Source organism: Melopsittacus undulatus, chromosome 7 (genome assembly GCF_012275295.1).
Source record: "Melopsittacus undulatus isolate bMelUnd1 chromosome 7, bMelUnd1.mat.Z, whole genome shotgun sequence".
Classification (NCBI taxonomy): Eukaryota; Metazoa; Chordata; class Aves; order Psittaciformes; family Psittaculidae; genus Melopsittacus; species Melopsittacus undulatus.
In genome coordinates this window covers 37324320-37348829 of record NC_047533.1, presented here as the reverse complement: position 1 = coordinate 37348829, position 24510 = coordinate 37324320, and the positions used below count along the sequence as shown (strand labels likewise).

The window sequence follows — 24510 nt, the reverse complement described above, 5'->3', positions numbered from 1 at the left end:
ATACGTTATTATTTAACTAGTGTAGGAGACGAAAAAATGGTTTTGACCCTATTTCAGTGTTGCATTATATTTTATGAATCATATGTAACTGCTTAAAAAAAAAAACAAATCTATTGTTGCATTTCATAATTTTTCCTTGTATTCACACAAATACATTCTCTAGGTTATAAACTCCAGAATGTAGGCAGATCATGATTTTTTTAACACTTCAATAATCTGAGTAAGACCCAGCCACAGAATATAAAATATGTCTTCAGAGACTGCCAACTGTAAGGATTAGCAATCTGTTTATAGCATACCAGACAAATTCAAATCTATATTCAATAGGCTACCGAAAACAACTGTCATTTTTCACCTGAAACACGCATATTTTCTAATTGCTCAGAAAAGCAGATTTCCATATTTCAGATGGCAAATAACATGAAGTACTAGCATTTACCAGCAGGTAAAATTAACCAGAATCACTGCTCAGCTGCAAAAAAAAAGCATGGTAATAGCACAAATGTATTTTTTTTTTAACAAACAAACAAACAAACAAACAAAAAACCCAAACAAACATTGCTTCCTTAGTGTCGTGGTTTAAACCAAATCCGCACAGTTCGTTCATTCACTCCCCCCCCTTGCTCCCCTAACTCCTGGAGAGCTAGGATGGAGAATCCAAAGAATGTAGCCCCCACGGATTGAGATAAGAACAGTTTAATAGCTAAGGCATAACTCAAATCACTACTGCCATTACTACTACAAATAATAATGATACAGACAATAACAAGTGAAGGGAATACAACACCTCACCAGCCACCGACCGATAACTCACCCCACCCTGCCCGACTGAGCACCGAGCGATACCTCCTCCATCCCCCCAGAGCTCCAGCCCTTCCGGGTCTCTCCCGGTTACATCCTGGGTATGACGTGCTATGGTATGGAATACTTCTTTGGCTAGCCTGGGTCAGGTGTCCTGTCTCTCCTTCCTCCTGGCCTCCCCTCCTCCCTGGCAGAGCATGAGCTCAGAAAAGGCCTTGGACAAAACCAAACTTTTGAGCAGTAATTCAAAACACGCTTGCTATCAGCAAACGTTCTCAGCCCGAAAGTCAAAACACAACACTGCACCAGCAACCAAGAAGGAGAAAAATGACTGCTAGTGCTCAAACCAAGACACTTAGGAAACTGGTTTATTTTAAAGGACTATTTGCCTGTCAGAGATGTCCAATTTCCTGCATTTCAGAAAAACAGATACTTGCTTTAGTCAGATGAGAAGAAAATCTTATATTTTATACTGTGGGACTAGTTGAAATAATTCACTGCCCAAGAACACTTCTATTAACCCCCTGGACAGAAGACAGCATGAAAGCCCAAGAATAAAGCAAACTGAACAGCTTTCTGGCCTCCAGACCAATTCTTAGATTTTAACTACTACAGTTATATGTCATCAACCACTGGCTCTGAAACACGGTTATATAGCAACATCTGATGCCAGTAGAATTTCTAGTGAAGTTGTTATTAGAAATTGGCATATTGATAATTTTATTAAATTATAAAATCATGTGCTTTTCAAAGATTATAAATGTGTATTAACTTTAAATCTGACTGTTAAATAACCAAGTGCCACTTAATAATTGCACAGATATTCTTTTTTACTTCTGCTTACTTACAAAAAGGGTTAGTCCAGGATGAACATCCACAGGCCTATGGTTAGAAAAATCACATCTGCACCTTTCCCAGGGGCAAGAGGGATGAAGAATATTTTATAGCAGCCTTCCAGTACCTAAAAGGTGCCTACATGAAGTCTGGAGATGGACTTTTTACAGGGGTATGAATTCATAGGACAAGGGGGAATGGCTTTAAGCTGAAAGTGATTTAGATTAGATATTAGGAAAAAAAATCTTTATTGTGAGGGTGGTGAGCCACTGGAACAAGTTGCTCAGAGAAGTAGTGGATGCCCCATCCCTGGCAGCGTTCAAGGCCAGGCTGGACACGACTTTGAGCAACCTGGTCTAGTGGAAAGTGTCTGTGCCTATGGCAAGAGGTAGGAACTAGATAATCTTTAAGGTGCCTTCCAACGAAAACCATTCTGTTTTTTCCCTTGTTCCAGTTAAAAGAGGAAGTTAGTAACAAACCAGTACAATTCCTTCCCTTTTATCTCTCATGTTGAAACCAGCTATGCATTTTTAAACATTCACAACCATATGAGGTTTGGTTTTCCAAGGCAGTAAGACAATTTCAGTTTATGTTTTATTTTCTAATTTGATCATCCTTCCTGGCAGCATAATTTTACTTGAAGCTATAAATACTAGAAACTATTACTCAGAAGAAATACATACAGGTGCTGAAGTTACAAATTGCAATAGGAATAAGCATCTCAAAAGGAGAAAAATTAACATCCTTGTGTGTGAATGAGGAATCACATGCAGACTGAAAGAAACTAACATGCTTGGTATAATGTTAAATCCATGAAGTAATCAAGATCCAGTGCAACTAATTTTAATTAGTATCTCAAAATATTTTTAAAACTCTGTCTGTCCCCAGTAATACATGAACTGTTATTGTCCCTTGTACAGATGAATAAGACTGAGACTGTAGATGTGATTAGGGAGAGACAAGACAAGTCAACTGATTTTTGTTCCTTCATTTAAATAAAATATTTCACCTGAAAGCAATATTCCACTGTAAAACCATATAAGTCTAGAAGCAGACATGGTCTTTCTTCTCTTGCAGAAGTTCTACATAAAAGAAAGAAGCTAGGCTTCCTACGATTTTGAAGATTTCAAATTTCTTGTAAGAGCTAGCAGGAGGATAAAAGATGATCTTAAACATTGATGATTAATGTATCAGTCTGAACTGTCATCATGTATTTCTTTCTTGCCTTTTACGTCAATAATTTAGAATCATATTCTTTAGTAGTTTAGCACCACATTTAAAAAAAATTAAGAACTTATGATGGCTACATGAAGGAAATTACTACAGATACATAATGCTATATCAAAATCAACCTATTAGGAACTCCTCTAGGTTTGCCAGACAGCAATATAGGATATGCTTATACAAAACTGAAACTATTCAGAAGAGAAGAAATTGTACAGTAAGTAGCTTGTGTCAAGTTCTGACCAAATTTTGCCTTTTCCTTCCTCAGTTGGTTAAGATATATATAAAAAGTACGCCACAGATCAGAACAGTGATACCATAAGACTTATTTGTCTTTATCATTATAAATCTGAGACACTGCAGCAGTTGTCAAAAGCAGAGTTCATTGATAAGAGCTTGAAAATAGACAGTTGTTTCCAACATCTTGTAAGTCAAAATGGTACAATACTTTTATCTACCACAGTACTTCTGCTGCACTTTAACAGTACGCTTGATGTTTCAGTAAATTCTGAATAGTGACACTGCCTTCAAATCTGACCTCATCTTTCTGTTTTATGTATGTCCAAACAAAATCTTGGCCCCACTGAAATCAGTGACAAAACTTTTTCTTGATACAACAAAAGGCAGGATTCATTACCTCTAAATCTTACTACTATCAAATTCTCTAAAAGGCAAGGGTTTAAAATACATTGCTTTTATAAAAAGAGTTACACTACTCTTTATGTAGATGCCATAATTTTCCAAATTTGAAAACAAGATCTCAGTTCTGGAAGTTAGCCCCATTTCAGTTACATCCACTATGTTGCTTTCCTGAAAACCATTCATTTAGCCTTCAGATATGAGTAAGCAAGCATGAAGAAACTATACCAGCATGAAAGCACCTGACAAGAAATATGATATCCTGTTTCAGTGAAAACTGAAGGGGTTGAGTGGCACCACAGAGAGTGTGGGGATAGGAGAAGAAGTTAGAAAGAAATGTGAATTAAGTGGAATTGGTTTTAATCTTCCATTTTCTGCATATGAAGGATTAATACTCATAACATCTTACTACAGACAAGTGTGAGAACTCCAACTTTTTTTAATTCTTCAACAGAACTGTCATAGTCTGATGTTATGTTACTAACTGCTAAGTCACCAGCCCTGATCTAAAAGCTGTCAGCTTTTAACTTGTAGTCAAGAGATAATGATAGGAGAAGGAGAAAGAAAAGCGGAGAGAATTCCTGCCACGGAGAGGTTACAATAGGTAGAAAAAGCACAGGAAAGGAAGAGGGCTAGCAGCAAATAATCAGCTGTGTGCCTGGTCCCTGAAAGGCTAGTCAAGGATCAAAGGTGTAGATGAGGGACTGAAGGAAGTAAGAAGCAGGGAAGAACAGGAAGGGAGGGCAGAAGTTCATGGGTTACATGGTAAAAACAATAAAGATATGATTTCAGAGATCCACAAAGGAAAAGATCAGACTGTAGCTCTACAATCTGATGTATCAACAGTGAGCAGGGCTACTGCAAAATTGAAGTTCCAGCACAGAAAACCCTGACTCCAGGCAATTTCCAGTTTCTTTCTCCCAAAGTGGCAAGATCTGTCTCCACATGTGCTATAGCAGCAGCATGCAGCACCATTGCATGGTCCGTGCCCCCTCATATATCCCCATTCCACTGCATGCCCATCAGCACTGCACACAGCACTCTGTCTGAAGCTGAGCAATCCCACTGCATTTGGGCCCAGCCAAAGCTGTTTGAGCATGGCAGAAAGACTTTCCTAATCAAAGGAAATACTTTGTGTCTTGAAGCTGGCAGACAAGGGCCTTAGCAGTGCTACAACATCTGACTGCTGGAGACAAGGACCAGTGAGAACCCTCTGTAAGTACATTTCTCATTTTCTGATATTAAAACACATGCATGTTTAGCCTTTACAAACACATATAAAGAAGCACATGTAAAGAGTACATGTTTTATAACAACTAGGAGAGTTAGAAATGTTAATTCTCAGGTTTATCATTTTATGTTTTTTGCATTTGATGTTTAATTATGCAAGATGCCATAACGGGCCACTGCAGAAGACATGGTAACAAGGAGATAATGATTTCAAGCAGACTCTTGGTAGTTTAATCATCAGTCTTGGTTGTAGAGACCCACACAGAGACATGAGTTAATGCTATACAACCCAAGCACTCGTCATGACATTAGTATGTAGTTCCTTTCACAAAATGTCCTACTATTTGTAACAGCTTGTTCCTTTACAGATGTGCAAGAGCATAATGCTCAGTGCAAACCTCTATTCTAGTCTAGAAAAAAAAAAAAAAAAGAAAAATCTATTTTGGACTATAATAACAGAAGTATCACATAATTACTTTTGCCAGATCTTTGCTTTTTCAGATTTGAAGGAATTCTACTCAGCCAACTGGAACTGCACAGGACCTGCAGAAGGAAACAGAATAAGCCTCAACACGTTTTTTGGTTCTAAACTAACTAGCATCAATATGCTAAGTTACGTTTTTACAGTAGGCTAGAAATGCCACAAACATTTCTGGAAAAAAAAAGAAAAATCAGAAAAGAAGGAAAATAAGTTGTTTTGCATCAGGAGTTGCTGGCCCATTATGATTCTGGTTAGAAAAGCACTTGGACTTTTTAAAGTATCATTTTAAATGCTCTTTATCACAGCTAACAATATTTTAAAAAAGATAATAGTATAGATAATCTTACCTCTCTTTTAACACTGGGACCCTGAAGTTGCAGAGCAGCAAACAGGCTTCTGATTGGCACACTGTGCAGAGCCTGCCTATAGAAAGGGTTATCTCACATTGGTCATTTGAGCTACTATAAGACTTTTTTACAAGACAGTAACTCATTGCTACTGTTAAACAGGAAGGATATTCACAGGGGAACTTCTGCCATATTTTTAGATAAAGGCAAGGCCATGCAGATGGTGCAATCACTGGTACCAAGTTGGAGCTTCCCTATAGCCTCCTCTGTTACAATGAGCTGGCTGAGGCTGTTCCCTGGCCACAGGGCAAGTGCAGCATACCATCGACCTGACAGCCAGGAAGGAAGTGCAGCAGAGCACCTTCTCAGATTCAACATTACCTGGGCCAGAAGCTCCACAATGTGCAATGGTCTTATGGCCAGGATCACAGCAGGAGGGTGGCATTACCAAGGCTAACTGTCTGTTGCCAGTAAATATCAGGAGAGAGATTCAGATTACTTAAATTCAGGTGTTTAAAATTCCCATTACAGTCAATAATGATCTAATTGGTGATATAGTCAATAGGTTCCAGCAAACAATTGACTTTACCCTAAACACCTAGTCTCTAGTAAACTGAGCTACTCTGTGAGAGACTGTGAAAGATCTTGTGCTACTCCTGTGAGAAATTAATAGTAGTGGCAGTTGTATACCTACCTGTTCAGTGCTTCAATGTAAGTGCCCCAGTCTCAAAATGAATCTCACCCTAGTGCTAGATTACGTAACTCGAGCCTGACAGCCAGTTCAGAGCAGGGAACATCCCATGTTGCTAAAAGCTTCTTTTTGAAAACTACCGGTAGCCATTCACCAGAAGTCTGTCATCTTGTACTTTCTCAGGTCCTGCAGAACCCCTGTGTTCAAAATTTACCCCATACAAGTTGCTAAGGGCAAGTAGGACTCTCTGATTTGGTCTGATCTCACTTGCAAATGTTGGACTCTGTGACAGATACTCTATTTCCCAAAATGAATTCTAGGCAATCCTAATGCTGTAACTACCAATGGACATCAACAACAATGCCAAGGTGGCTGTGCCTTCAGCTAAAATAGCTTATTAAAAGCTATTGACTTTAGCCACAACAGAGATTGTATGCATCTAATAAAATGACTGCGTGAACTAAGTCTAAAAACTGAAAATTCTTTCAAGTATTTTCTTCTTTTGACACCTTTCAGTAAGCAGTTCTCAGCAAGAATGGAGAAAAATAACCATCAGCCTGAGTTCTACACGAAATCCTTTGCTAGCTGTAAATTGACAGTTGACACAAGGTAGAAAAGCACATGATCCCCTGCCAGGCAGCAGGCTAATAGTATTATAGGATCACTAGTTAAAAAAAAAAAACAAACAAACAAATCCAACCAACCTTCTCAGTAAGAAATGAATATAAAATTTTATTTGCTGACTCCCACCAGAGGTCAGTCACATCATAGGAATAAAATGAAAGTTACCAAAATTCACTCATTCTACATAAGAAGGAAATTGACTCTCCCATTTTTTACCCAATTTAAACTTCTATTTCTATTTGTTTTATTGTATCATTCATAGCTGGGATAAATGTAACCTGCTTCAATTACATGAGTGCAGGAGAAAATGCAGAGCTCTGGTAAGAAAAAGAAACAGCTAGTTGGGTAAACTTCAGTATATGTTTCAGGGTCCGAGGAAAAACACAAAAATTCTGTAAAAACCTAAGGCACTGGTAACTGTAATGCTCTAGATAAGACTGTACAATGGATGTGGTTGGCAATAAGCTAGCACATTTCACCACAATACCAGCATTTCTTGAACTCAAAGTCATAGAAAAGTTAGAAGTAGGATTTGTTCTTAGTAATATGATAAGAGCTAGACACCCTGCTTAAAGGAGTTATGTATGCCTAGATTAATCAAGTCTTACAGTAGTTAGTAAAAATTGTATTACTTTTCCGACTAAGATAAACCACAACATAACAGAGATTACAGTGCTAAACATATCAGAATCCAAAGAATTTACAATTTATACACTCAAATGTGAGTAGCCCCATTTAAAGAAAAGGTTTCTATCCGTAACATGTAAAAGAGTAAATATTAAGACATTTTTCTGTAATACATATCTAACTTTTTTTAAAGCCTACTCAGCACTTCTTAGACCACATCTGTGATACTGCATCCAGTTTTGGGCCCCCCAGCACTAGAAAGGTGTCAACAAAATGAAGTAAGTTCGGCAGAGGACCACCAAGATAAAGCCATGAGCAACCTGGTTAGACCTTATTGCTTACCCTGCTTTGAACAGGAGGTTTGACTCAGATTGTCTCAGCAGGCCCTTTATAATCCAGATCATCCTCTTGTACTGTATTATGATGCTATGACCCACAGACCATCTCTTTCCCAGGAATAAACTTTAGTCAGTTCCAGTCACCCTATCTCAGAAGAATTAAGAACTAGAAAAGATAAAGGAAAAGGCAACAAAGATGGCAATTTGAATTTATAGATTAGATCTCACCTAAGAGTCAAAATAGGGTAGATGTCTTCAGCCTGTGAAAGGGACAGCTGGAAAGAGATATGAAAGCAGAGAAATTGAAAACTATTATTTGCTACCTGTCATTAGAAAGGGAACACATGGATTACCAGATGGGTGTTTTAAAGATAACAAATGCAGACGTTTTTCTGCAGGACTTTCAAAGTAGAATTCAGTGTGGTGGGATGTTTTGGAGATCAAAAGTTTAGTGCGATCTGAATGCAATATTTAGTACAAGAATCTCATAGTTTATAATAAAATATATAATATCAAAAGGGAAATATTTTTTCCTTCATATTCTGTGCACCTGCATCCACTTTGTTGGAGGTGGAATACAATACTTATGGGTCCTTCTGTATGACCAAGTCCCTAATTCATAATTTTCAAAAGGCATAATGTAAATAGAGAAAGGCTGTATGGCTGTGTTCCTTACTCTCTCTGAGCCCACTTCCTGTGTGGCTGGGTATGGAATACAGTGCTTGAGACTTTTGGTGCAACCAAGGATGACTGTTACGGTCTTCAAGAAGATCGTGCAGGTTAAACTTACCATAGGCTTCTAAGGAAGGAAGCAAATTCAGCAAAAAAATCTCACTAGGAGGTGATGCATGCTGGAGCTGTACCCTTTCCACCCAGTAAATCATATGCAAAGTGATGCCCTATCCACCTCTTCTCAGTTTTTTCTACTAAAGAAGCAGCTATGACAAGGTCAGGAATTACACTGTAGGACACATCTCCTCAAGCAATAGATTATCCTTGTCCAGAAAACAAAGGACATTTTTACTTATTTGAGCACACAGAAACAACAGCAAGGGAAGGCTGAGTCAGCTTTCATGCAAGAAATCAAGAACTATCTTTGGAGTTGTAGTTCCACAACTCACAGGCTATCTCCCCACTATTGGCATTGCATTGACACAAACACAACAATGACGATGTGGTGAGTTTGAATAGGGAAATTGTTCGGTCTGAGAAAGAAGTAAGGGAAAAACAGTTGTTCAGTAAACAAGCTCCAGTGCTGCAAGTCACCATCCAGCTGCACAAATGACTGGAGAGGGGAAAAAGTAAAAGCAAAAAAGCCAAGCACATGTCCAATAAAATGTCTGTGAACCTGATGACTCCAGGTTGGGAGACTTGGATCCAGTGGAATGCTTTTTGTGATTCATATTTGATAAGATCAGTCACCGTGTAACACGACAATTTGCCGTTCTTTTTAGTCCTTCAGCACAGGGCAATGGTCTCTACAACCGAGACGCAGGCACAGATAGATGGCTCAAAATCCATGTCATCTTAAAATGCTTAGCTCAACAGCAGCGTCCTCCAGTTCTTTGAGGCCGGAGATCCTCGGCCAACATAAAATCTGCCCTACCCTCCTGCCTTCGGTTCCTGACCCCTCAGGCGGTTTGCTGCCCCTGAAGAGCCTCTCCTCTCTCAGCTACAGTCCCGGCGGCAACCCTCACGGAAGAGAGGAGCCGGGGTCAGAGTTCACCTCCTCAGAGTCTCCCGGGCACCGCTATCATTAACGGCTGCGGCTCAAGCTACCGCTGGGGCCTCCCCGAGCCGCAGCTCCTCAGGTGCGGCTCGCTTCGGCCTCTCCGTTGCTAAGTAACGCGGGAGTCGCTTCCGCCCTTAGGCGTCTGTCTCCAATGAGCGTGAGGTGGGGGCGGGCCCGCCTAGTTGCCCCGGAGACGGTGTTGGATCCCCTCAGCGTGGTGGTGGCTGTGTTGTCGACTCTGCGGGCAGACAGGTGAGGGATGGTGGTGGCTGCCGCCGGCGGAGAGGGGTCCCCAGCCCGGTGTCAGGGCAGGATGTGTGTGGTACGGTGCTTCTTGTCCCGCTGCGTGGTTTTGGGGGTGTGGTCCGGCTCGGGCGGTTGAGCCCGGTGTGGGCCTGCTTGTCCCGCGGGCAGTGGTTCTGTGGAGCTAAGCCGGGCAGCGCCGCCCTAGCGCCCACCTGCGGCCTGGGGACCGGGAGGCCCTGAGGGTCTTTCGGGGCTTTGGGAGGTTGTGTATGATATACCCAAGAGAGGGCTGATGGTATTGTCGGGCTTTTGCACTGGTTTGGGAACTGTTGCACTGGAACTGTATCTTTGGGCAAATGCGCTTGTGTGGAAAAATAAAGTAGAGTAAATGTGGAAGTAGCAATCTTAGAAGTAAACTGTGTTGAAGACAACTTGTCCTCTGTAGAGAGGGAGAGCTTTGGGTTTATTTATACTGCAAATGCTTTACCCAGCTGGGATAAGTGTGGGAGGGGAGAGCAAGAACAAGCTGGAGAATTAAAATAAATTATTCAAGTACAAAAGCAAGCTAAGGCTAAAGAAGCAAAGCTTGTGAAGACAAATATAAGACAGCAGACTCCACAAATGAAGAAAGTTTTTTCTGTTAAATTCCACTGATGTATTAAGAGATGTTGCTTTATGTAGAAGTGGTTGCATAATTTCAGAAACTATTTTGAAGGCTTGAAAATAGGCATGAAATCGAAGCCAGAGTGAGATCTGTAATTACTCTAAATGTTGCAGTAAGGATTGTAATCCTGGTTTTTAAAGTGGCATTGTGCAATTTCCTGCTATTGATAAGAGCATTTAGGCAGAAAATTTCTGATAATAAAAATGTATACTAAACAATCAGATGTTCTTCAAACCTTAACAAAGTGTTATTTTGCCTAAGTGATTCAAGTAATGCATTCTTTCCCATTTTTTTAAATTAAGCTCAAATTGCTAACCTCTGTATTTCCTAATTTTTGTAGACCTAAAGCAGGGGAAACTCACTTAGGTTGTGCCATTTCTTTCCTGGTTAAAGGCACAACTGTACTGGTTACTGATATATGCTTCTGTTATGGAACAAGTGCCTTCTACAAGTCAGTCAGGCTAACTTTTGTTTTCATTATTTGTGTTTTGCATATCAGAACTGTTCAAAAGCTTCAGTTAAGACTGTAGTCAGTTGCGGCTAATTGTTGTAAGAGGATGTGGTGATCTAAAGAACTTTCAAAGAAAGAATGGAGTAATACAGATAATGCAAAAAATATTGGCAGCATTGTTTTACTTACTGTTTTTTTGTTGGGTTTTTTTGTAACTTATTATTTTTCCCTAACAAGATAGCTACTGTTGTCTTTCATCTCCTTCTTTCAATAGAAATGCCATCTTGGACCCACTGAGTAGCTCTGGCTACTTAAAGGACCCATGATACAATAGTAAACTTGTAATTTGCTATGAGGCAAACTTCCACGTAGCAAGAACGTCATAAGAAAACCCTCACTGAGTTTGACTAATGGATTCTTTAACTCAGTGGACTGGTATTTTGTTTCTAACAGTTGTAACAGGAGATGACAATTTGGGGAAAGCAGTATTTCCTCTTTCTGCAGTCTTTGAGTCCGGGTTGGTGTGGACTATAAGAATTACTTCAGCAAATCCTAGTGAAGGTACCATATAACTCACATACTTTGTTGTGTAAGGCAAGAAGAGAAGTAAATATCAATATAACATTCAAATTACAGCTGCTAGCTAAGAGAACAGGGAATTCACCTGTAGAGTATAGGCAATTCAGTGACATAGTGTCATTCAGGCTACTGATTGTTTATGACAGCAGCTGAGCTATACTCTGGGCACTGGAGAACAGTGGAAGCTTTGTATGGTATTCTTTGCCCCATTTAAGTCCTGTAATAAGTACAACTTGACTGAACTCATTAGGGCCGTTCATTCCTTACCTTGTTCTAGCACAGGCTGGAGGATTTGGTTTTGATGCAACGTGTATATTATCAGTAATTTGTATTTTTTTCTCAAGAGTTGTTAATTGACTTTATTTCTCAAGTTCCAGTTACGGAACATCCCTAGGAAGATAGGGCTATTGTTGGCAGCTAGAGCCTAATCTCCTCCATAAACTGATAAAGCTCCATCTTAAAAGTAGATACATTGTCCTTGTAGTCTTGTGGGAAGGTTGTTCTAAAGCCTCATCCTGGTGCAGATCTGGGGTGATGATGATTTTGCACACATTTCTAACAGCTATTCACTGTGAGGTGGCCTGTCTATCCTGAATGTCATATTGTCCTGATAAATCCATACAGTTTGTTGGGAAAGGGGGAAAATAGAAAGGACAATCATTCAAAGCCTTGCTTATGTTTGTGCCCCTAGTAGCTTAAGGAGTAAGGGAAATCTAATTCTGGACTGACCTCAGATGACATAGGATCACTGAGACGTAGGTTTGCTATGTCATTATTATATGTTGCTTCTTGCACAGCCTTTCTTTAAACTTTGTATTTTAGGATTTATTTTGGATATTCTTCATATTCTTCATATTAGGTAGGCTTCATATTCTCAAAATAAAGGTTTTTAAAGAGATAAGAAATAAACCTGATGCTTTTAAACCAACTACTTTCTTATAGGTATTAATGTAATGAATTTACATAATACCATACAAAGTATGAAAGTAATGAATTTTTATATTCTTTTAATATAAGAATGTTTAAAGTATTTTGTGGCTAGGGTGGTTTGTTGTTTTTTTTTTTTTTTTGGGGGGGGGGTGTGTTTGTGTGCGTGTTTTTCTTACGAGTATATTAATTCCTATAATTAATTTGGTGGATTCAAAATGTGTCAAAAGAGAAAATCCAAAGTTGTAGCATGTCAATCTTTAGTCTATAGTAGTTCAGTAGATAATTTTTACAGCTATGATGTGACATATGAAATAATGTCTACATGGATTGACAGAGAATGAATTTTGTCGTTGAATTGGGTTCAATGAATCTGGAGACAAGCTTAATGAAGCACCATTTTCTATCAGGTATAAATACGGTCAATTAATTGAAAACCATTCTTAATTCTGAAGCATATTTAATGCTACTGATTTATGACAAGAATATGTCAAACCTGACTTTTAAAAGAAATTATAGACAAATATATAAGTATTTCTCCATATAAGATTTAAGCAGAAATTGTTAAAAAATGCACTTGGAAAAATATAACTACATAATTGATTTGGCACAGTATATTAACTACAGATTATTAAATAATAGCAAATCTGGTGTCAAAAGTGGGAGATCAAGATAGAGTTGTTTCTTACCTCTCTTCCATTCTTAAAGATCTTACTTCAGAACTGAAATGCATTGCTGACTTCAGATATTGCCAGGTAACATGGGAGAATAGTATCAGTTTATTCATTCCAGTGGCATATAGAACATTATTTTCAGATGTAAACTTTTATCCTTTGTTTTCTAGCTAAACCGTATATGTGTGTTATATTTAGGTGTATGTTTTAGTATAGATTGAGGCCAATATACTCTCCAGCATATCTCTTCAGACTCTTCTAAGGTCGTCTTTCTAGAGAGCAAGGTAGTAGCTTACTCTCATAATAAATAAATATCTGCGCTGGAGTGTCCAGAAGTAAGATCAACTTTCATGTGGGGTAAAAAAAAAAGAAAAAAACCAAGACCCATCACAAAAAAAAATCACAAATCTGTTTTTTTGTTGTTGCTGTTTGTTTGGGGGCTTTGTGAGCTTTTTGTTCCTACTTTTTTATTTAATTCTTGATCTTTGTAGCACTGAACTTTAACCACACTGTAGCGTTTTTATCCTAAAGTATTCAAATTTAAAATATCATCTTCATTTTGTCCTTCTGGCTGTTTTGGTTGGGTGTTTTGTTATTTATGCCATCAGTCAAACTTTAGAGACAAGTATTCAGCTATTTTATCTACAGTACTGGAGTTAGTAACCTCCACTAACTGTCACTATTCTCAGATTGCACATCCTTTCTTATTATCATATAAAGAAGAATCATTCAAAGTATCATAACTTAATAACATCATTAGCAAAACTTAATTACTATCTTACTGCTGCTGGATCATATCCTAGAGGAAATTTCATAGTGTTTGGGTTTCTGTCCTGCCTCATGTTCACACTTAAGGTAATTGAAGGTTGTAATCAGTAAAGTAAGTCTTCACTTGGAATGAAATCCTCTCCTGCTTGAAGCTAGAAGTTTCTTATTCTGAAATAATGTTGAACTGTTCAATATTCAATTTATTGAGAATAATTTGATTTAGGAATCCAAATAAGAATTAAGGAACCTTGTATTAGTGGTTGGATTGATCTACCGTAATTTCAGACAGCAGTTCCGTGAATATGTACGATTTCTGTTATCCTTGACGGATGAAGTTTGTAAATGTGAGAAGAAATTTCCTCTATAATATTAATGCCTCTGAAACTATACATATTACCAACTGGTAAAGCTGGAATTAAAACCAAAACAAAAAACCAAACAGCAAAGCAACAACCAAACATTTAGCATAAGTATTTCTCCCAGTATCAACAACTTATGTGAGGGATTTCCAAACTTACTTGTCTAGTCACTATATTCTACTGTGGGCATAGCTGCTTGTGACAGCAGACCCTAGGATTGTGCTGGCTACATGCATTGCAACCATCATGGGATTTGCTTGTATGTGTAAGTGGAAATGCCTTATATGAATAATATTACCTCCTGTATGAGCTATTAACCTAATAAACTATGTATTCTATTCACCTCGTTCATCTGCCTAGTTTGCACTCTTCCTCCTGAGTCAGCAAGCTTCTCTGAATCTTTGTAACTCGTGGTTTCAGGGCTCACAGCTGTGGGACCCAGTGTCTCTGCCATTTATACAGCTCTCTGCTGGTCAGCTTGGCTCACTAAGCATCCAGGCAGCTGTTGATAAACTCTCCAGCTCCCTAGTTACTCCCCATCTCCACAATGTAGCTTTCACCTTATGAGCCATCCTTTGTTCCACTTCTGTCTGTTATCCCTACTGGAACTCACTTGGGGTTGTTAAATTTATCAAACAGAGCAATACATGAAAAACCTGAGAAATGGTTCTCTACAAGAATGTTTTCTTTCTTCTCCTGTCATGGTAACAAGATACAGGTTTTCATTACACGGCTGAGATGGAGAAACACGAGTGACTGTGCAGAAGTTTTCAGAACACATGGCTAGTTGAATGTTGTTAGATTCTCAGAGTTAATACTGCGAGCACCAGCTGCTTCCCACTATGGAGTGTTACACTGTGAGAAGATAAAATTTGCCTTATGCAGTCACAGTGACCTCCTAAGAGCTTACAAGACTCTCTGACCTGATGATGATAATGGTGTCAAAGAGTGCTGCTCTTCTGCATCTGCCATTCCACCAATGCACAGGCTCCAACTGGTGTGACCAGCTCATTACTCTTGCTCTGCAATAGGATCATAGAATAGTTAGTATTGGAAAGGACCTTAAGATCATCTTGTTCCAACCCCCCTGACATGGGTAGGGATGCCTCACCCTAGACCATGTCATCCAATGCCCTGTCCAAACTGACCTTGAATACTGCCAGGGACAGAGCATTTACCACTTCTTTTCCCAACCTGTTGCAGTGCATCACCACCCTCACAGTCACCTTTCTCCTTTTTCTTCCCTGTGCCAGAGATTTCACTGTCTGTTCAAGGCAAGCTCTGCTGGGTGTAGCTGTGTAACCTTAGGTCAAACTGCGTGAAAACAGTGAAGGTGGGAGAAAGAGCAATGAGAAACCTTGTCTAGGCCTTCACCCATGCACCTTCTACCCCCTGGCTCTAGAGCTGAATTGGAGATCAGGCCCTTGCCTTGGTCTTTGCCTAAACTATGCCATAGCCCCACTGTGCCTAGCCTTAGTGTCTTTCTGATCCTGACCTTGCTTTGGTAAATTCCTATCTTGATTTCAGATTTGCTTTGGTGCTGTGAACTTCTCTGATGGCTGCAGGACTATCAGCTCAACCTAGTTACTACCATTGGACCTGTTCTGCTGCTCTTGAGTACTAAGGGACTGTGCCCCTCATCACAGAGGTCACCCCAAACACACACCTGCTTTGTGCCCACTTTTGGCTCCTGGCTTCTATACTTGCAAAGTAGCCTACTCGTGCTGCTTCTTGTTAGTATCAGTGTAAGCAGATTAGAGCCCTACTCCTAATGGATTTCAAACTGGGAGATAAAGACTAAAGACTGCACAATTATGTGAAGGACAGAGAGTAGTCCATGGTCCTGTATTGTCCAGCTGCCTCTATGGAGCTGTGGAAGTATGCCCTCTCGGGAGCATGCCAGCTCATTAATAGACCTGAGACACAATCTCAGTGTGGCAGTGGAACTTGGTGAAGGCAGTGGACAGTCTGGACAGTACACTTGAGTATGTGCTAATATTACTGTGGATGTAGGAGGTGCATTGCAGAATCTCTCAGAACAGCATTAAATCTAGAATGCTACTTTTACATGCTTTCAGTTGGCCTATTTCGTGTGTCTCACTTGCCTTTTAAAATGCACATGGTAATGTGAGAAAGCTGAATTGCTGAGCCCAGCAAAATATTTTGGGTTTGTCTAAAATATGTTCTTATATTTGAGAATTCTTACATTACAACACTGACAAGTATTGCAGTTTCCACCTCAAATGATGAGGAGTTAATATTTCTGAGTACTAAATTGTAACAGACCTTTCTGACTTGTACCATACATTGATAACATTATTTTTGTTGTATCACACATTTACGTACTAGGTAGGTACATCAGAAACGTTTGGATCATTTAGTCACAAAGCATGAATCTGGTGAGACATACCTTCAGCTGTATGACTTGAGGTATTTGAATTTATCCTGTGTTTCCCATATGAGACCATGCAATTCTTAACACTGCATTATGTTTAAGATGAAGTCTCAAAGGGCAAATAATCTCAAAAATTTCAGCAGGGTGGTGGTGGTAGGAAGTTGCTCTGTATGTTCTTGTGTATGTATCCGTTCATCTGGAGGATTGTATAATCATCCAGAAAGTCTGCTAAGCTGGGAATGATATTTCCCTTAAATATAGTGGGTGTCTTGATTTCAATTTTTATTTTTTTTGTATGTGTGGTTTGGTGCTTTTTTTTCCCCTTGTATGTCATCATTTCTGAGTAAGAGGTTGGAAAGCAAAAGTATCACTGCTTTATTTCCCTGCTGTGTATCTGAGAACATAATTTGCTCATACAATTATCTTAATGGAAACTGTGTGCTAAAGCAAGACTGGCAATGAGACTGAATTTCTATCTGGAAATAGCCATTAATGTGGACCACTAACTCCAGGTTAATATCTGGTACTTTAAACTGTTCTTTTGCTATTTTGCATTGTTTAATAATTGAATAATTGACTTCACAGACTAACTTTTGCATTAATTCTATTACAAATTTGTGGAAATGGCTTGTTAATCCAGTACAGAAAAGCACAGTTTGTCTGTGTTCTAGATTTCTTAAGGAACTGGGGTTTTTTATGTCTCCGTAATCTCTGTTGAGAATTTGCTAGTTGCTACAGCTCTGCCATTAGGAAGATTTGTGTGATGATGTCTCCTGAACAGCACAGCTGATGAAGTATGCTGCTGCAGTACTGAACTGTGGTGTGAGCAATAAAGCTTTTATTTCTCCTTATACCTCTTGTTTTCATTGATATAACGCACTGTGAAATCTGATGTGAAACTGCGGAGCATACTAGAAAAGGATAACTAGATGCAGTTACAAATAAATACAGTCAGATACATGAAATTACCCCAAGGGAGAGAAAAGAAGCAGATGCATTCTGATGAATTAGTGAAAATTAGGCTTTTTAAATTTCCCAGCCAGTGCTGGTGGCTGTAGCTGAGCCCTTCAGGCTCTGCTGGCTGTGAACAATGGAGATGCAGATCTTTTCTTCCTTTTTTTCCATTTTTAAAAAATGTTAAACAGAAGACGTTTGGCACTTGTGATTAATTGTGGCCCCTCCTACTGTGCCAGTTGAAACCACCCCCTATATAACCAAAACCTATCACTCCCCATGAGTCTGAAGATATTTTACATTTCAGTCAAGCTTGTGTGCACTGATCCACATTTCTTACAGACAGTGCATTTGAAAAAAAGGGAAGTATTTTTTTGGAGACAAATAAGAATTACTTCAACAGCACTTTGTTTTCAGAGCTTAGAGTAAATTCAAGCTTGAAGCACTAACCTGCTTTAATTTTAAATACTGGAATATGTAGTCTCATTATTGTTTTAGTGTTGATTTCTGATTTTCAGTTCAGAATACAATACATACAGCATTTAGACTGCTGCTAGAAGAATTTTAGATTATTTATGAATGTAGAGTCATAGCACAGAGTTCAGATCTGCTCTTTGGGTAGCTTTTAATAGTGTTGAGTAAATTTTAGCACAGGACTCGTACTTACATGTGTTCAGGTTCTGTATTTTTTTTATTTCAACTGTGCCTTCTGTCATGGCTTGGATGACTTATATTTCCCACTGGTTTGATGAAGATGATTGGTATGAAGGACAGCAACGAGTAAGAATTGTTTAAATTAGTATTTTCTCTTTTATTTCCTTTATATTTTTCTTCTTTAAGCTTCAGTGTATTATATTACTAGTACCAGAAGTAATATTCCCATAGTGGTACTATGAACGGGTTTTTAGTAGTTTTAATGAAGTCTTGAGTCATAGATAAGCACATCTAAAATGAGCTTTTTAAAAAATAATGTTGCTAGCTAGGTAAAAGATACTGGAAGTTTGGCCACCTACCCTATTTTTAAGATTACATAATTTAATGTTTAGTAATTCTTTAATATGGAATGAGATAGAAATCAAAAGTCTGATTTTATTTTATTAGGAATTAATGTACTGTGCATGGAAAAAAATAATGATAAGTGGTAATTGAGTAAAAGAAAAATATTTGGGAAGATGTTAAATTTGCCTTGGGTCATTTCCAAGTTGTACCTTGGATATCTGCATATTTTTATTAACATTTTTCCAAGGAAGAGGAGTTGTAACTATAGCAACACATGCAGGATAGCTTGGATTTTTTTTTTCATGTTTCTTGACTGCATGCCTTGGGAAAGCTTGATCTGCTGCTTTCATAGATTTATAGTGGGAGGTGAATATAAGTCACATTTCACTGTATCAAGCTCCTTTATGTAACCATATATTTCTGTAATTTCTATTTTGATCACATAAACTCAGCTAATGAATCAGAATGCAGGAGATGCTGCAGAAACATAAGGGCCAACAGCTGCCTTAATTGTGTTACTGTGTATTACTTGGCAATGCCAGTTATATATACTCATAAGTATTAAAAACTAGCAGATTTTAATACTTTTCTATTGTTCTGATTTTACATATAACAAAAATATGAAACTTTCAGATGTGGACTTAGGTTTTAATAGCTGCTCATCAGGGATTCAGGTGTGAGATGTGTTAAGAGATAACTTCTTTTGAAATCAGAAGAATCTTGTCAGTTTGCCAGGAGAAAAGCAATTTTGTGGTGATTGTGGTAGTTCAGGTAGGAAGATGTGAACAAAATTCTTGCAGAGGGTTTTAGATGCTTTGTACTGAGATCAGACATGGTTGTATATATTTTTTGTATTACATACAGTATCTGAAAACTAGATTTCTGATACCAAAAGACTAACCAATAATCTCTAGCTGATAGTTTCATTACCACTGCTAAATATGATGTTTCAGGTTGATTAGGTATGGAGTTCAATATTCCTGGTGATACATTGTTACAAACACCAGCATTTCTCCATGCTATGTTTCAAACCCTCGTATTGCTCTTTAGATTACATTGTTACAGCTGCACAATAAAAGATAAAGGGTAGATTTAAAAGATAGAGGGTAGATTTAGATTAGGTATTAGGAAGAAGTTCTTTACTATTAGGGTGGTGAGGTTCTTGAACAGGTTGCTCGGAGAAGCTGTGGCTGCCACATCCTGACAGTGTTCAAGGCCAGGTTACATGGGGCTTTGAGCAGCCCGGTCTAATGGAAGGCATCCCTGTTGTCGTGGTTTAAGCCTAGCCATAACTCAGAACCATGCAGCCACTTGCTCACTCCTCTCCTTCCTCCCCCCTGCTCCCAGAGGGATGGGGAGGAGAATCAAAAGAATGTTAAGTCCTGCAGGTTGAGATATGAACTGTCCAGTAACTAAGGTATAACACAAACCACAACTGCTATCACCAATAATAATAATGATAAGGGAAATAACAAGGGAAGAGAATAAAACTGCTCACCACCTGCTGAGCGATACGCAGCCAGACCCGAGCAGTGATCTCACCCTTCTGGGTAACTGTCCCCAGTTTATGTAGTAGGTATGACGTGCTGTGGTATGGAATACCTCTTTGGCTAGTTTGGGTCAGGTGTCCTGTCTCTGCTTCCTCCTGGCTTCCCCTCCTCCCTGGCAGAGCATGAGACTCAGAAAGTCCTTGGTCAGAGTAAACGATACTTAGTAGCAACTAAAAACACTGGTGTTATCAGCGCTGTTCCCAGGCTGAAAGTCAAAACCACAGCACTGCGTCAGCTACTAAGAAGGAGAAAAATTACTGCTACTGCTGAACCCAGGACACCTGCCTATGGCAGAGGAGTTAGAACTAGGTGATCTTTAAGATCCTGTCCAGTCCAAACCATTCTAAGATTCTATGTTCTACTTAAGCCGTACAAGTACTGTTGTCAAGACAGTCAAAAACACTCTTTCGTAGGACTTACCCTAGTTAGAAAACGTAAGGCAAATAATTTAAAGTTTTTAAAAATCACAATTTAGGGTATCTATCTTGGATTAATATATTTGGGGTTTATTTCAAATAAGTGTGGGGTTTTGGGATTTTTTTTGGTTTGGGGTTGGGTTTTGGTTCTTTGGGGGGGGGTTCTGAATAGGTTGTTTGGTTTTGTTTTTTTTTTTTCCTGTTAAATACAGTCCAAGGCTGTGATTTCAAATCCAGACTTTTTCCAAACTACAGCAAAAGGTCCATGAATTCTTCCCTTGTGAATCCAGAGGTACTGTGAGTAAATAAATTCTAGTAGTAATTTGGCTCTGAGTTTATTGTGAAGGTTTAAAATGTCTATGAACACTATTAGAATACTTGTTTAAAATAATCTTTTAAATAATAGTGTTCTTTTCCTAGTCAGGATCTAGATAACTGAATGTGCCTTTTTCAGCACTTGCTAGGTCATCATCAGTCAGGACATGTCAGCTGGGAATGCTGGTTGCAAGAGTCTAGCCAAGGCTTCTGGTATTTTTTGAGGAATCTTGCTGAAGTTCAAAGCCCTGTCCAAGGCACTCTCTTCTAGCCTCTGATTAATCTTCTGATTCTCCAGGAGACACAGATGGTTTTGTCCCATAAATCACATACAAAAGTAGAAAAAACTTCCCTAATTTTTGCAGAGAAGCATACAAACTCTGTACTGCTCAGTAGTAAGCTGGCAACCATCCTGACACTTTAACAAGCAATAAGCTACCTAGGTTAGATTCTGCTGGGAAGCATGAAGGGCTTAGCTTTCATTTGAAGCAGTACATGCATAAACCTATGGACAGGGGTAGAGCAGTTCATGTCATCTACCTGGACTTGTGCAAAGCATTCGACAGGGTCCCACACAACATCCTTGTCTCTAAATTGGAGTGTCATCAATTTGATAGGTGGACCACTCGGTGGATAAAGAACTGGCTGGATGGCTGCACACAAAGTTGTGGTCAACGGTTCAATGTCTGGCTGGAGACCAGTAACGAGTGGTGTCTCTCAAGGACTGGTGTTGGGACCAGTCTTGTTTAATATCTTTGGTGACATGGACAGTGGGATTGAGTGTGCCCTCAGCAAGTTTGCCGATGACACCAAGCTGTGTGGTTCCGTTGATACGCTGGAGGGAAGGAATGTCATCCAGAGGGACCTTGACACACTTGTGAGGTGGGCTGATGCCAACCTCATGAAGTTTAACCATGCCAAATGCAAGGTCCTACACCTGGGTCAGAGTAATCCCAGGCACAGCTACAGATTGGGCAAAAGGAAATTCAGAGCAGCCCTGTGGAGAAGGACTTGGGGGTGTTGGGCTATGAGAAAATGAACATGAGCCAGCTTCAGTGTGCGCTCGCAGCCCAGAAAGCCAACCGTATTCTGGGCTGCACCAAAAGAAGCGTGACAAGCAGGTCAAAAGAGGTGATCCTACTCCTCTATTCTGCTCTCGTGAGACCTCACTTGGAGTACTGTGTGCAGTTCTGGTGTCCTCAACATAAAAAGGACATGGAACTGCTAGAACAAGTCCAGAGGAGGGCCACGGGGATAATCAGGGGACTGGAGCACCTCCCATATGAAGATAGGCTGAGAAAGTTGGGGCTGTTCAGCCTGGAGAAGAGAAGGCTGCATGGAGACCTCATAGCAGTCTTCCAGTACCTGAAATGGGCCTACAGAGATGCTGGGGAGGGACTCTTCATTAGGGACTGTAGTGATAGGACAAGGGGTAATGGATTGAAACTTAAACAGGGGAGGTTTAGACTGGATATAAGAAAGAAATTCTTTACTGTAAGGGTGGTGAGGTACTGGAATGGGTTGCCCAGTGAGGTTGTGAATGCTCTATCCCTGGCGGTGTTCAAGACCAGGTTGGATGAAGCGTTGGGTGATGTGGTTTAATGTGAGGTGTCCCTGGCCATGGCAGGGGGGTTGGAACTAGATGATCTTAAGGTCCTTTTCAACCCTAAGTATTCTATGGTTCTATGAATTATTCTACATTGATCTAATTGTGACTTATCATTTAATACAGTCAGACTTTGCTCATCTTCTGCTCAGAAGCAGTTGCTTCAAGTACTGTCTCAGTAAGACTGTTTGGAGACCTACATTAATAACTGCAGTTTTATTGTTCAAAAGACAATTTCAATAATTGAAAATTGTTTAGTATTTTGTGGTACTCATACAAAGTAGGAAGAATTTTTATTTAAAGGGAGTAGCTCAGCTAATATTGAGATATCCAGTACTTAAGAATTGTAACTGATACATGACACCACCATCTATTTATTTGTTTCTAACCTTTTGTTTTTCCTACAGAACTATTAAAATCCATGGTGGCTGATTTTTGACAGTATGCCTGTGTTTAAATTTTCATAGTGTAAGATTTCTTCTCATCTTCTGATGTGCTTGCTTTTACTTCTGATATCCCCCAGGTTCATAAAGTATTAAGTATAAATAAATACATTTAAATGTAATTGATAGCATAGAATAGAATTTAGAAAATGTACTAATTTCTTAAATGCTCCACCCAGAAACATTAAAGCTTTTGGAAATTTTATATCTCTGTTTAGTCTTAGTAAATGTATTTTGTCTATTGGCTTTTAAGCTGAATATGTACCAGAATATTTCCAATTATCACCCATTTCATGGGTCTGGACATAATAATCAGAAATTCATTTCTTAATGTGCCTGTAATGTACTTAGTGTTTTCCAGCCCCACTGGGAGAAGGCTGGTACTGTTATGCTTACATTATTACACAAATCTCAGTGCTATTGAGGCTGGCACAGTCAGGAAGAGGTTGGTTTCCGCTGTGTCTTGCAGACACGTTTTAGGTTTGATGAACTTCCAGTTTTTAACAAGATAAATTAATTGTCCATTATCTGGTGCTTTAAACTGGCCCCATTGGCTAGTCTAATGAATTTGAAACTCCATAGTTCACAGGTCATTTTCATCTCCAATGGGTTTTCATAGAATCATAGAATATTTTTTTCCTATGAAGATGAAAAAATATACCCTATGTTTTTAAGGAAACACTTTATATTACCAGAGAAGATCTTTGATTATTTACAGTATCATTGACATATTAACAAGAAATATTGGTACAATATTGGACAATAGTCTGGATGAGATGTAGCAGTTTTATATGTCAGACATACAGGAGTGACAGCAAGCTTTCCATATAATCAAAAATACAAGCCTAGTTGAAAGGTAATGACAATAGAATGAAGAGAAACAGAGGATGACAACACTTCACTGCGTATAGCTGTTCAGAAACTAGGGGTTTGTATACACAGAAGCAGATTGGGTAACATAAGGCTACTGTATATCCACTTCTGTGTGCATGCTGTATTGTATATGTACTCGTCTGGACAGGTCATACGCCATATGGACCACAATAGCTAGCAGTGTAAGCATATGCTGTTGGTTGTGCTTGATGGTTATAAATTTATGGATACTTATACAAGCACATCTCTTGATAATTAAAGGGTGCTAAGTGATGGATTTGAACAGCTATTATTATTCTGTAAATATCGTTGTAGAATTGGGAAACACAATGATCAATTAAATACTCTGAGTAGCTGAAGCAGAGAAAAATGAGTTATGTTAAATTTAAAATGTTAAAGAGCTGCAGTTGCCAGGCTACTGACAGTGCCAGTTTGTGTGTGTAGTGCAACATGATGCTCAGCCTTTTCTCGTGAATCCTTTAGTAACTGCATTATTCTGTGAACATCAAGGTTTAGTTCCTCATCTGTCAAGTAAAGTGGTTTAATTCTACAATGAGAGCAAGATTTTGCATTTTGGGGAGCAGCAAGGTATGAACATGGAAATTCTTAAGTGGTTTACAAAATATGATACCTCTGCTAAGGTAGGGATTATTAGGCATTTGTCTTTAAGTTATTGATATATAGCCATGTCTATGATTCTAGTCTATTCAGTTGTTATTTTTA

At 39.0% G+C, this 24510-nt stretch overlaps 1 protein-coding gene across 1 annotated transcript in view; it reads left to right on the top strand.

The window, feature by feature from the left end:
- The first annotated feature begins 18299 nt into the window (after positions 1–18299).
- The window catches only part of WDR17 (WD repeat domain 17), a 68780-nt gene continuing 62569 nt past the window's right edge, over positions 18300–24510 (top strand). Inside the window, exon 1 of the mRNA XM_005145530.3 lies at positions 18300–18365. Within this exon, the coding sequence (XP_005145587.2) occupies positions 18300–18365 (66 nt within the window). The remainder of the gene's footprint in view (positions 18366–24510) is intronic.